The 13,601-nt window shown below is 51.6% G+C and overlaps 1 protein-coding gene across 1 annotated transcript in view; it reads left to right on the top strand.

Annotated features, from left to right (window-relative positions):
- Window positions 1–13,477, top strand: part of LOC308483228 (polycystin-1-like protein 3) — a gene marked incomplete at its 5' end in the record, with an annotated part of 14,226 nt that extends 749 nt beyond the window's left edge. Inside the window, 19 exons of the mRNA XM_081016854.1 lie at window positions 1,738–1,839; window positions 2,169–2,347; window positions 3,395–3,541; window positions 3,988–4,181; window positions 4,595–4,791; window positions 4,898–5,054; window positions 5,249–5,441; window positions 6,377–6,629; window positions 6,972–7,074; window positions 7,213–7,356; window positions 8,553–8,738; window positions 9,173–9,464; window positions 9,826–9,959; window positions 10,132–10,256; window positions 10,825–10,985; window positions 11,088–11,298; window positions 11,413–11,514; window positions 11,767–11,898; window positions 12,083–13,477. Of these exons, the coding sequence (XP_080872980.1) occupies window positions 1,738–1,839; window positions 2,169–2,347; window positions 3,395–3,541; window positions 3,988–4,181; window positions 4,595–4,791; window positions 4,898–5,054; window positions 5,249–5,441; window positions 6,377–6,629; window positions 6,972–7,074; window positions 7,213–7,356; window positions 8,553–8,738; window positions 9,173–9,464; window positions 9,826–9,959; window positions 10,132–10,256; window positions 10,825–10,985; window positions 11,088–11,298; window positions 11,413–11,514; window positions 11,767–11,898; window positions 12,083–12,196 (3,126 nt within the window). The 3' untranslated portion in view covers window positions 12,197–13,477. The remainder of the gene's footprint in view (window positions 1–1,737; window positions 1,840–2,168; window positions 2,348–3,394; window positions 3,542–3,987; window positions 4,182–4,594; window positions 4,792–4,897; window positions 5,055–5,248; window positions 5,442–6,376; window positions 6,630–6,971; window positions 7,075–7,212; window positions 7,357–8,552; window positions 8,739–9,172; window positions 9,465–9,825; window positions 9,960–10,131; window positions 10,257–10,824; window positions 10,986–11,087; window positions 11,299–11,412; window positions 11,515–11,766; window positions 11,899–12,082) is intronic.
- Between the last annotated feature and the right edge of the window lie 124 nt (window positions 13,478–13,601).

The following is a 13,601-nucleotide window of genomic DNA, read 5'->3' as shown; positions in this document are numbered from 1 at the left end:
TCCAATTGTTCCTTTTTTAATAAATGAAACACAGATCTCCTTTTCTGAGGGGAGTTCAAACCATTACAGTTCCAGCTTAATAGTTGCAGAGCCATGATGTAGTTACTTTGCTTCTCCTCCAACTGCACCCAGCGCCTGTTCCTGATCTGTCGGTGGTATCCCCTTCTTCAGGCGGTCTTTTAGTTCAGGAGGTAAACCTGGTATGTCTAAAGTTTCGCTTACAAGTGCTCTTAACTCTTCTGCAGCTTCCTTCTGTAGGTCTTCTCTGTGGTCTCTCCAAAATCTATCTTTGTCGTCCTCTGATCTTATTTTTATCTTCTTCCCTTTGTAACTAAAGGATAGGCCTTGGGGGAATTCCCACCTAAAGATAATTATGTTACTTCTCAACAGGGCAACCAAATCTCTATAATTGGACCTAAGGTCCAAAAGATACTTCGGAATATCCTTAAATATCTCCACTTTTGACTGATGTATTTCCAAAGTCTTCTGGAAGTGCAGACTCAAGATTTTGTCTCTCTCCTCTTTTGTTCGGAGGGTGATCAAACAGTCTCTCACCCTGTTCCTCCTCCCTCCTCTTCCAAGCCTAAAGGCACTCACTATCTTGAAACTATCCTTCTCCAAATCTGGGTTCCAAAAGTTTGCAAATTCCTGCGTAAGAAAGTCAATCAAGTTGTCTTTCTCAAGTTCAGGTACGGCCCTGATCCTTAAATTCGTTTGTTTCTCCTTCAACTCAATCATAGACAATATTGACCTGTGGTCTTCAAGTTGTTTGTATAACGGTGGTATCTTCTCTTCTACCACAGTGGCTGTAGCTGTTGCTATTTCCTTTGCCTCTTCGGCTGTCTTTCGTGTCGAGGTAGATTCCTGTAGTAATTTCTGAATAGTTTCTGTATTGGTATTTACCTTCTGTCCCAAATTATTAATACTTGTAGTATTTTGGTCAATTTTGCCCAATGCTTATGCTACTTGTTTACTTATTTTGTCCAAAGATTCATTAATTTTACCAAGTGCCTGAGCCAAAGCATCTTCAGCTGCCATTCCTTTGGGTTTAGGTTGTGCCGATGAGGCTCCTGTTGGTAATCCAGAAGGGCCAGATGTCGATGCTCTTCGCTGCAGCCCACCGTCTGTACGAAATACTCTGCCAGACCTCGTTGCTTTTTCCTGTAGCGAATCTATTTTCTCCTTTCCATCTGCCATAACACTCTAGATAAGGTCCAAGGTCAATCTCACGATCAGAATTTGTTTTGAAGTGGAAAATTCCCCTGGCCCAGCTGCTATTGTAACAATTTCAAACTTCCTCTAGGGGGACACAGTAGCAGTCAGAAGTGTCTTAAAGTAATTAACTTTTTCCTTTAGCCCCCCAATTCACAAAAAGGACAACAGTTTCAATCTCAGTTATTTCCTGTTACTTTAAAACCAGGAGAAGCCAGTCAGAAATATTGTATCTTACTTGTATCTCAGATGCAGAGTTAACTGTCAAAGAGTACTTTCAGCAACAGCGCATTCCCAATATGGCTTTCTTACTGTTCACTGGCAACCCGTTCCAGGGTTTTGAGCGGTGGATTTTAGCTTCTTTTCCTCTCTTTTCTACAGGGAAATACAGTTCAAACCTTTCCCCCCTCCTCCCCTGCAATCAAGGGGGGGAAATCGCTTGTTTGATGTTCGAATTATAATCCTTTTGGGGGGCTTGGCCATTTCTAGGGCCACCCACCCCATTTGTGTCTCTCCCCCCTCCAGGTGAAGGTCACAATCCTAGCAGATAATGAGGCCACCGCCTGCTTCCCTTACCTGGTACAAGTCTTCACAGGCTACCGCCGAGGGGCTGGGACCTCTGCTAAGGTAGGGGAGGGTCTCACTTTCCTGCAGGCCCACTTTGTACTGTTGATGGTACAAGTGTTGCCCATCAAGTTCCGTGACCTCAGGCACCTGCCCACAGAATCTGGGCCGAGTCTGGCAGATCTCTCCCTATCGGGGTGTGGGTGTGTGGGTGTGTGGGGTGCAGGCTTCTGTGTGACTGGCTGCATGCAAAAGCCTGTCTTTGATGACATCCTTCATGTGCTCCCTGCTTGGGCAAGGAATTGAGGAAAGGAAGCAATCCATGAACCCCACCCAGCATCCGCCCTCTTTTCCCTTTCCTTGATTGACCCCTTCTCCCTCCTTGGCTTGAGGTTATCCTGACCCTCTATGGGGCAGAGGGCCGGAGTGAGCCACACCTGCTACAGCACCTCCAGGGGCCCTCCTTTGAGCGAGGTGGGCGTGATGCCTTCCTCCTTGCCACACAGAAGTCCCTGGGCAACCTCCACGCCATCCGCCTCTGGCACGACAACACTGGGTCCAACCCCAGCTGGTAAGTCCATGGCCCAGCGAGGGCTGAGGGTGGGGTTAGAGGCGAACCAGACTGCAACTGGGATGCCAGGCAAGGAGGAGGTTGGAAGCACACGACTGGTGTGGGAGAGTCCTTGGCATCACCAGACCTTATCAGATGCTAGTAGGCAAAGGGACACTGCAGCTGGCATACCTAGTCCTCCCATGCCATGGGGTTATGCTGCCAGGACCTAGACACATGCAAAATTCCCAGGTCCTCAAAGTACCATATTTTTCACTCTATAAGACACACCAGACCACAAGGCACACCTAGTTTTTGGAGAAGGAAAACAAGAAAAAAAATATTCTGAATCCCAGAAGCCCGAACAGCAAGAGGGGTCTCTGCTTTTGCTGCGCAGCTATCCCTCTTGCTGTTCTGGCTTCTGGGACAGCTGCGCAGCCTGCATTCGCTCCATAAGACACACACACATTTCCCCATACTTTTTAGAAGGGAAAAAGTGCATCTTATAGAGCAAAAAATACGGCACCTCCTTTCAAGCCTATGCTGAAGAAATTCACAAGATCCCTGTCCAACTGTAGCAAAACTAGCTGCAGGACAGCTGGACATTCCAGGGGGACGATGGAACTGTGGCATGTCTTGTCCCACCCAAGGTTCATGCCCACCATGTTAAAGGCCAGCTTTGGCTCCAGAGGCTACATTGTCATGTCAAATAATGCATTATGACCCACCTTTGGTCTGAACCCCCAAACATAAGGGATACATCAGAGAGGGAATACCCTTCCACATTCAGTCTTTTCCCAAAGCTGCTGGGCAAAGAACGCTTTATGTATAGGTTAACTTGGAGCAAAGCTTCCCTTGTGCTTGAAGGAAGCCACATGCAGCTCTCTGCTTTGGCAAGGTAATGAGGGCAGAAGGAAAAGATCCCCACTGCTTCCCTTTAACCTGCAGCTCTTGAGTGATGGGGGAGTGGGGGCAGATCCCTTGGCTGCAGCTAATGGGCATCACATGACTGCTTGGCAGTGCCACCCATGTGTGGGCAAATGACTGAAAGGCCTGAGCCTCCTGCAGGTTTGTGAGGCGGCTGGTTGTCTGTGACCTGCCTGCCAAGAAGAAGTGGCATTTCCTGTGTGACTCTTGGCTGGCAGCTGACCTGGAGGACGGCCATGTGGATAAAGTCTTTGCTGCTGCCTCCGAGAGGGATCTCCTGTCCTTCAGGTAAATATGAGCCCCACCCACCCACCTCCTGCCAGTTTGTGGCATCTCTGGAATGTGTTTTTGCCCTTGGGGTGTTTCTGTCCCTGATCTACCCAACAGGTACCTTGCCTTTGACTGAATTATGCTAAGAACACCTGTGTGAAAAAGCAATATGCAGACATCAAAAAATAAAAGTCAGGGAACGGCAGGCTTTGTCCCAGAATCTGCTTGGAATGACAAATCTCAGACCCAGTGCAGAAAGTTCCTTTGACTATACACAGAGAGGGCCTTTCTCTCCCACCCATCTGGGAGATGGGTCTTCCTTCCAGGTCAGAGAGTGTGATGCAGCTTCCAGCTCCTCTCCATTCAGAAATTAGGTGCAGCAGGAAAGGTCCCACCCTGCTCCTGGCCCTTGACCCTCTCTGGCTCAGCCCACACCAAATACATCCCTTATCCCACTTCACCAGGTACCAGTTCTGGTCAGGGCTGGTGGACAAATTGACGCAGGAGCACCTGTGGCTGTCGGTGGTGACCTGCTCGCCCTGGAGCCCCTTCACCCGTGTGCAGAGGCTCTCCTGCTGCCTGGCCCTCCTCTGCTGCACCTTCCTCATCAACATCATGTTCTGGAGAAAAGAGGCAGCGTCCAGAGGCCCCGAGGCTGGTGAGTCGGCTGCCAGCTGGAGACTAGCATAGCCAGTGCCTTTCCTTGTCCCCCGCCCCAACATGATGCAGGTGGGTGCTGGGCTAGGGGCAGGTGAGTGGGTGGGGTAGGGAAGAGGCTGGCTTCCCACCACTTGCCATGGCTCACAGCCCCCAAGGCAGAGCCCCAAAGAGTCCTGTATTTTTGCTCCTGTCCCCATGCTCCACCTTCCATGCATAGGGCTTGTGTGTCTCCAAGTAGCACTGAGGATTCTAAGCTTCACAATGGAGCTGGGAGTCCCCCTCTGGACGCCGCCCAGCATTTTTGGCATTGAAACTGCCTCAGCCATAGCAGTGATCCTTTTGGCCACCCGCTCCTCCTGACTGAAGGTCTCTGTCTGCCCCTCCTCTCCCCCCCCCCCGCTCCCGAGACAGGGCCTTTCATGGTGACTTGGCACGAGCTGCTGCTGAGTGTGGAAACAGCCATCTTCCTAATGCCAGTGAGCCTACTGATCAGCCACATCTTCCAGCTGGTCCAGCCCCCAGCCCCAAAGCCTCCGGCTGCCAGCCCCGAACTCCTGCAGACTGTGATGCCCCCCAAGCAAGTGATGCCCATCACACGAGTCAAGCAAGTGAGACCCCCTCCTCACAAGTCCCTCCAGTCAGCAAGAGGTTCTGAGCGGTCAGCCTCTGCCCTGATGGGTGCTTGGCACTCTTGCCCTGCTCTCTCCATTGCAGGAGCTGGAGGAGACCCTGGGCTTCCTCTACAAGAACAGCCTCTGCCAGTGCAAGTTCCCTGGGACTTCTGAGCAAGTACTGGAGCTTGTGGCTGCTCTGTGTGACCTCATCGAGTCCTACCTCCAGCACCAGAAGGACCTGGAAGGTCCCCCTCAGGGTAAGAGTAGCCTTGGCATCGGGTGCAAACACCACTCCCTTCCTCTCGGACAGAGAGTGCGCCACCCTTCCTCATGCTCTGTGCACCAGCTTGCACCTTTGGGGAGCTGAGCAACCCTTGACTTAATTGGAAAAAAGGAGGGGGAATTAAGGCTCTGTAGGGTGAGAGTGATGCCTCTTTGTACTTGTTTCCAGAGAGGCGCTTCAACCTCCACAGCTACCTGAGCCATGTGCTGAATGACTTGGGGACTCAGCTCTGCAGCCTGGATTTGTGCAGCTTCCCTAATCCCTATGACCATCTGCATGCAGTGGACCAACTACAGAGAGTCCAGCAGCACCTAGAGCAGCAGCAGGCCCAGCCCTGGCCCAGCACTGAGGGGCCTGGCAGGTAGCCCCCATCTGGAAGCTCCCCTCAGCTATCTCTTCCCCACTCTCCTGGCCCCATTTCCTGGTAAACTTTTGCAGAGATTGCTCCAAACCCAAAATAATACTTGGGGAACAAGATCCTTGTAAGCCACTGTGAAACTCTGCGGCATCTACTGTACACACCCTACATATGTATACAAAGAAACACACCTAGCTAAGGTCAAAGTTCCTTCCGTGAAATAGCTTGCAGGAAGAAACTAACCAGATATCTTCACACTCTAGGGAATGCCTTCAGGGGCTGGGCGAGGAGGCAGGTCACAGTTACAGGAGATAGAAGCTACCCCCCCAGGACTCACCAGTGAGAATGGGGGTCGCATATGCAGCAGAGTGTTCATATGTGACCCAGAAACAGAGTGAGGCAACAGTCCAAGGTCACCACCGCAGTCGAGTTCAGGCAAGGTACAATGCAGCAAGGCAGGGCGATGAGAATCAGGAAATAAGGCACCAGAGACCTGTATTATTTCCTGCAACTAGAAGGCTCACTAGGGAGGCTTTATATGGTACTCTTGTCTCCTAAACTACACTCATCCACAGCCACTGACTGCTTCCTCACAAGCAGACTGCTGCCTCTGATCCCAGAGACTGGCAGGGGGAGCTGTTCCACCCCCTGTTCTGACAGTTCCAGGAGTTTTTCATCAGGTACTAACCTGGAGGGCCCCTGGATCTATAGGGTATCTGGTTCATCTTCAGAAGACTCTGTGTCTGGTCCCGTGTCACACTCAGACCCAAAGCCAGCCAGTTTTCCCAGCCCACCCAATAATGGTCTTTTTCTTAACTGCCTATTGCTTTTTCTGCTTGGTCTGTGGGACATTTGCCCTCCCCACTGCACAGTTCCCTCCCTCCACCGGTATTCCCAAAGGCTGAGGTGCCATTTATTCTCCTGTCTCTGTGTCTCAGGCCCACCGGGCCCAGGAGCGAGCTCAGCAGTTTCCCACTTGAAGACCCTGACAAGGAGAGGCCGCCGTTCTCCCACTGTCTCCCCGGGAGATTCAGCTTTGCCTGCTGGCTCACAGTGGGGAGCATCAGCCTGATTTCGGCCTTCTTCACAGTGCTCTACAGCCTAGAAATGAGCAGGGACGAGGCTGGGCACTGGGCCGTCAACATCCTGCTCTCAGTGCTACAGAACATCTTTGTAATGCAGCCCCTGAAGGTAACCTGGTTTTATCTGGAGTGCAGCTAACCTCTCCCCACACCCTTGCCAGACCCAGAATCTCCCCTCTTCTCCCTGCCTCTACAAGTGTCTTTGGTGTTCTGTGATTCTGCAGCAACACTGCAGGGTCAGAGCTCTGCAAGGATCCTCAGACCCCACATAAGTCCAGACTCTGGGTTTAATGCTTGTCCATCTCTCCCCCAATCCGCACTGGTAATGGGTGTAATGTTACTAACCATTCCATTTGTGGTGGGGCCCCTCCTGCATATTCTGCTAAGAGGGGCCCCAGACACCTGCCCTGTGGGGCTCCCCAATGGCAACCCTGTTCTCTCTCCTTCCCAGGTGTTGGCTCTGACCTTCCTCTTCTCACTGCTGCACAAGAGGGAGTTGTGGAAGGACAAGGGACAGGAGCAGCAGCTCTGGTGGGCCCTGGGCCTTGTCACAGGTAATTCAAGCTCTCCAAACCGCCCTCCCTGCGCCTCCATCTGCAGTGCTTGATAGGGCATCTGCCTGAGTGGCCTCTGACAAAAGAGGGCCTTTTTCCTCTTGCTTGGGACTGACTCCAGCTTTCCTCTCCCTCTAGCAAGGGGCCTACAACTGGAAGCTTATGGGCAGAGAGACTGGGCAGACCCAGCTTACAGACCCCCTGCCCTCCAGCCAATGGTGCGGCCAAAGGAACGGGCCTTGAAAGACAAGAAGTTGTACTCCTTGATCAGAGAGATTGCAGGTGAGACCAGGCACGAAGGCCAGTAAGGGCGTGGATGGGTTGTGCAACACTTCCTGCTCCCTCCCCACACCAAGCAGGGGTGAAATATGCTCAGCATTCACACTCCTAAGCATCAGTGGTTAAGGAAGCAAGCAAGACAGAGAATGATACCAAGGCCAAGGTCAGAATGGTGGGAGCGGCAGTCGCCTCTAGGAACACAGGAAGAAACTGCCACATACCATGTCAGAACATTGGGCTTACCTTACATTAAAAAAATATATATATATATTAAGGATTTTCTTGTTTTACAGCAAAAAATTGCTTTGCACAGATAACTACCATAGAGTTAGAAAAATTTTCAAACGTAGGGGGTCCATGGCTTGGCTTTTGAAAAATAGGGGGTCCTCAGTACAGTGTTACCTCGGGTTACAGATGCTTCAGGTTACAGACGCTTCAGGTTACAGAATCCACTAACCCATAAATAGTACCTCAGGTTAAGAACTTTGCTTCAGGATGAGAACAGAAATCACGCAGCGGCAGTGGGAGGCTCCATTAGCTAAAGTGGTACCTCAGGTTAAGAACAGTTTCAGGCTAAGAACGGACCTCTGGAACGAATTAAGTTCTTAACCCGAGATACCACTGTAATTAGCTAATTGGGAACCACTGCTATAAACCATACATAACTCAGTGGGTGCAGAATCTGCTCAGGACAAATCTTCAGATGTAATTTGCAAAATTTAAACCACCAGCAGGGAACATCATACCCAAGGGCGTAGAAAGGGGTGTGTGTGCGGGGTGTGTGTGTGCGTTCTGCCCCGTGTCATTCCTGAAGGGGTGACAAAATGGCACACCGCGGGAGGGTGGCACTTACCGTGGGGCCTGGCCTGCAGCGCGCCCAAGCCATGCGTCTCTCCTGGGAGTGATGCAGTGGCTCAGGGCCCTGAGCTGCCCAAAACGGACTCCATGGGCAGATCACCACGCCACCCCTCAGGCGGATCACCACGGCGCCCCCATGGGCGGTGCCCCCCGCTCCCGCTGCTCCGGGTGCAGGAGCAGCTAGCTATGCCCAATCATACCTGCAAGCGGGTGGGTTGCTTAGATCTGGATGGGATTATAATTTGGCCTGTGAGGTTGTTCTGCCCACGTCGTCTGGCTGTAGGCATGCAAAATCCAACAGGACAAACTGTTTCGATCCACTTCCCTTTTCTGACACCCAGTGCAGCTTGTGTTCCTGGCTGTGCTGATGGTCCTCAGCTATACCGAGAGAAGCCCCAATGAGTTCTACTTTAACAACGCCCTCCAGAGGACCTTCACATCCCACCTGGAAGACATCCTTACCCCAGAGGAGTTGTACGGGTGGATCAGGGTGATTTTGCTGCCTGGCCTCCATGGCAATTCTGAAGGTGAGCAGCACAAGGAACAGAGATAAAAGAGACATCCTTCTGTATACAGGCAGCCCTCTGCTTATGGGCATTCTACTTGTGTGTGACTTTTATGCGGGTCACCACAAAATGAATGACTGAATAAATTGAAACAGTGTGCCTTCCCTTGCTCAGGGCCGCTGCCTGGAAGTCTCTTTTTGCTGCTCACTCACTGCAATGGGAGGTATTGTGGGGAAGGCTCAAGGCAGAAGCCTCAAGAGAGGGAAAGTGTGTCGGGCAGTGGCCCCAGCGGCACACACTGTATAAATTATAAAAACATGGCCTCTTTAGGCTTTTTCAGTGTTGCCAAAGCAGAAACCTGAAATTTACACAACTTTTCACATCTGTACAAACAGGTGTGCATCTGTGTGTTTTGCTTCTAAGCAGCACATTTCTCCCCTCTCTCGATCTCCCAGGTTTGGCCATGGATGGAAACTCTTTCCTTGTGGGCAGCGTGCGGCTACGGCAGGTCCGAGCCACAGGAGCCCCGGCAAAGCCAGGGCCAGCTTTTCTCTCACTCCAAGAGGGAAAGCAGGGTCCCACGGCCAGCTGGGGGCCTCCTGCTGCAGGTGGGAGAGGTCAGGCGAGTGCCTGGGTCTTCCAGAATGAGAGCACGCTGCAAGAGTACCCCATCTGGGGGAAGTTTGCTCTCTATCCGGGAAGCGGCTACCTGGCAAACCTTGGCAGAAACAAAAGCTACGCCAAGAGGTATGTGGACTGAGGGAGCTGCAAAACAGGCATCAGGTCCCGAAAGATCCAGGGGCTCTTTCTGGGCAGGTGTATCTCAGTCTCTGCCCACTATCTCCTGATCTGGTGAAGCTGTGGGAGAGGCAGGTTAAAGCTAAAGACCCACAATCCTGGCTAACAGTAGTGAATATGGCATTGCTAGCTGGAGTCTGGCAGGTGGTACTTGAGGGAGAACTGATCAACTGGGCAGGGCATGCAATAGTAAACTAGAGTTGTGTTTCTCTTCCCCTGCCGCCAGTAGATTTAGGCACAGCCCTTAGAATTCTCTCCCACTGCAAGGTGGACACACAATACAACTTTTTTCTGCACCATTCCCCACCAGAACCCTTCGCTATCTGGAACGGAACAACTGGCTGGACAGAAGCACACGAGTCGTCTTCATTGAGTTTGTTGTCTACAATGCAAATGTCAACCTCTTCTGCGCAGTCACACTGATCTTGGAGGCCAATGGGATAGGCAAGAGCGTGTAGTAGAGACAAAGGGGGCCTAGCCCTGCAATGGGCCTCAGCGGCAGGATGGCTGTCCTGGGGCTGTTGGGGAGGGAGAAGGAGAAAAGGCGTTCCCTCTCCCTGGGAGCCAGCCTTGCTTGCAGCCTCCGTGCTTGACCCTGTGCCTGTTTCTGTGGCAGGGACCTTGTTCAGCAAATCGGAGTTGCAAATTCTCCGCCTCAATCCAGATCTCCAGCTCGTCCTCCAATTTATCTGTGCCCAGATCACCTTTCTCCTGCTCATACTATACTACATCTTTGTGCAGGTGAGTGGGGCCTCTGTGAGGCAGCTTAGTTTCCTTAGCCTAGCACCCTCTGGATATTGCTGGACTACAACTTCCATCAGCTTTAGACAGCACTCTCAAGGTGCCTAGGGTTAGTGGGAGGTATCAGCCAGTACCAGCTCAGGGGAGCTGAGATGTAGAACCTGCGGTGGGCCCTCTGGGTGCTGCTAGGCTCCCATCATTCCTGACCATTGCCATTGGCTGCCTAGAGCAGTTGGGCATTTGGATTCCAGCAACACCTGGAGTGCCGCAGGAGTGTCATCCCACCCTTGTTTTAGGGCAGTGTCAACCTTGGGTCCCCAGATGTTGTTGGACTATAACTCCCATCATCCCTGAGCTCTGGCCTTGCTAGCTAGGAACGATGGGAGTTGTAGGCCAAAAGCATCTGGGGACCCAAGGTTGAGAAAGGCTGTTTTAGAGGGTGGTGGTGTGTGGAGGTTGTTGTATTGCCAGAGAAAGAGCATCACACCACCAATGCTCCTTCCACTTGCATTCCCCCCCCAACATGCGGCTGCCCGAGTCAAGCCTGCTTCTTCCATGGGGCCAGCAGGGCCGGCAGTTGAAGCAGCAGAAGTGGAAGTACTTCAGCAGCAAGAGAAACCTGCTGGATGCCAGCACCATCCTCATAAGTGTGGCAGCTATTGGCCTTTATGTGAAGAGGCGCGTGCTGGCAAAAGGCATCCTGAAGCAGCATCGCCAAGACCGCAACAAGTGAGTGTCTACCATCTGAAACAAGGGGCAGGGGCAGGCCCCCACTCAGTAGAGGCGGCTTTCACACACCCTAAAGCAAATCTCCCTCCACACCCCTGCCAGGTTCATCAGCTTCTATGAGATGGTGGAAGTTGACTCTGCTCTGACATACCTCATTGCTTTTCTGGTGGCCTTGACAACCATCAAGCTGTGGAACCTCCTGCGCCTAAATCCCAGAATGCACCTCATCACACAGACACTGCAGAAAGCCTGGGATGAGGTCCTGGGCTTCCTGCTCACACTTCTGGTGCTACTTGTGGGTTACGCCATTGTGGTAAGAAGAGACCTGCCAACTGCAGGGAAACCAACCAAGGGCGGAGGGAAGAGCCCCCCCTTCCTGTGTCCTTATACCCCTCCCCCTACATCACCTTCACTCTCTTGCCATCAGTGCAACCTCATGTTTGGATGGAGCGTAGATGACTACAAAACCTTCTTTAACTCAGCTGTGACCATCGTAGGGCTTCTCATTGGAATCTTTAATTATGAAGAGGTGAGTGCCATGCAGCCCCACTTTAGGCCGAGGCACACTGCCAGGCTGCCCTTCCAGGACACCACAGATCGCAGCAGACCCCCAGCCCCATTCAGCTCCCAGCTCAGCACCCAGAGAGACCTGCATGGATTTCAGCTTTCTGGGTCTAGAATGCCATGCTTCCCTGTGCCCTGCAAAGCACAGCACGGCCAACAGCTCTCTGCTATGTGCATATGTAGACACAGGGGACATAACTGTGCTCTTCATGCTTAGGTCATTGCTGTGGACCCCGTGTTTGGCGCTGTGCTGATTGTAACCAGCGTCATCTCCATGGTGTTTGTGATCATCAACCTGTTTGTCTCTGCCCTTTTGACGACCTTCAGTCGGGAGATGAAGGCTGCCAAGGTAGGTGTAAGCCCAAGCGGCTGGTGCTGCTCATCACCAGCCACCAGCCAAGCTTCAAGCAATTAAGCCTTCATGAGAAGCTGCTTGTGCCGCAGCCACCCCTCAGGATCCGAGTTCACATATAAGGCATCTCTCTCTCTCTCTCTCTCTCTCTCTCTCTCTCTCTCCCGGTTCATCACAACAGGCCAGCAAGGAGGAATCCATGTTGCAGCTGATTCAACTGAAGATTTCCACCTTGTTTGGAATCAAGAAACAGCCGCGCATCCCAGCAGCTTCCCGAAAGGAGCCACAGGACTGAAGTGGCATCATCCCACCTCCCCATTTGGACAGCTCTTTTCTATTCTAAAATGGGAAGGGTCACCATTTTCCAAGTATCACTAACGTACATGCTATCTTTAAGAATATCAGAGGTCAGCTGGGCTGGCAAGAAAATCTATAGGGCTTTTCTCCCACTTTTAAGCTGCCCCTCCCGCTCTTCAGCTAATTTACCATGTGATCTTGACTCAACATTACCTCATGCTACATCCTACTTCCTTTATCCTTGACACACCTTTGAGTTGTTGGGACTAACCAAGGCAGAACAAATCTGACTGCCCAGAAATCCCCTGCTGCAGCCCTGCAGGTTGAAGAGCAAAACCGATCTTACTGGCTTCCAGCCCAAAGGCCGGTCAAGTCCCTAAACAGCAGGAGCCAGTTTCTTCTCTGCCCAAAGAGGCAGAGCAAAGGAGGGCTGTTCTTATTTATAGCCAATCCCAAATAGTGGTGCACATCAATTAAGCCTTACAAATCAATTTATTTTTCATGTCGCTGAGGAACTCTTTACCTATTGCAGGGCTTAACCCCTGAGGAGACAAACAGGGAATTGTAGATTATACTCCTCTACCCAGCCACAGATTTGAAGAACTCATATGACAAAGGTGGGTCTGTTGAGATGCACAAAGGATACACTGTTTCAAGGTGAACCAGAGGGAGGAGATAGAAGGGTGGGTGGGGAAGAAGAGTGACTATTGCCCCTCCCCACCCAGAGAGCTCAGTTTGCCCAATGCGAGAGATCAAATCCATGAAAGGAATCCAATCCTGCCTTTCCTTAAAGGCAGCCAACCTCCAAGATGCAAGGATCCTTAAGCAGCCCTTACCTTAATCCAGAGGGGACCCTTCTGCCCAAGCAGAAAGCACTCATCCCCCTGCTCCAACCTGTAAAGGTCAGCATAAATCCTACAAGGGCTAATTTCTCAAGAATGATAGCTTGACAGTTCTATCACATCACTGCAGAGAAGGACAGCTGCTTCAGAACCCAGGCACTTCCCCGTGCCCTGCAGGACAGGTGGCCCGCTCTTCTGAAGCTGCCCCTGCTGCCACCAACCACAATGTCTTGTGGGAAGCAAGTCTAAAGGGAGCCTCATAAAATTCACCTGTGGGCGGTGGTTGTGGGCTGCACTGCAGATCCTCAGGTGTGCGATCCAAACTGATAGGACTTGTTCCAAAATATAACTGCGAAGCCAAAGTAAAGGCAACACATTTGCATGCTCCTTTTTGCCAATATTTCCCCTTCCCTCAATAAATAGTACTCCTTGTTTGACTGGAAGTGTGACTGTCAGTCTGAAGGAACGGCCATGATAAGAACTGGTGGCAGCTGCCCCTCCATGTTGTAAACATACCATGCCTCCTTTGCTTCCCCTCCACCACTGCCAGAAGCCAGGAAA

Source organism: Podarcis pityusensis (assembly GCF_964106645.2).
Source record: "Podarcis pityusensis genome assembly, chromosome: 8".
NCBI classification, from domain to species: Eukaryota; Metazoa; Chordata; class Lepidosauria; order Squamata; family Lacertidae; genus Podarcis; species Podarcis pityusensis.
This window is presented reverse-complemented; position numbering and strand designations above follow the sequence as displayed.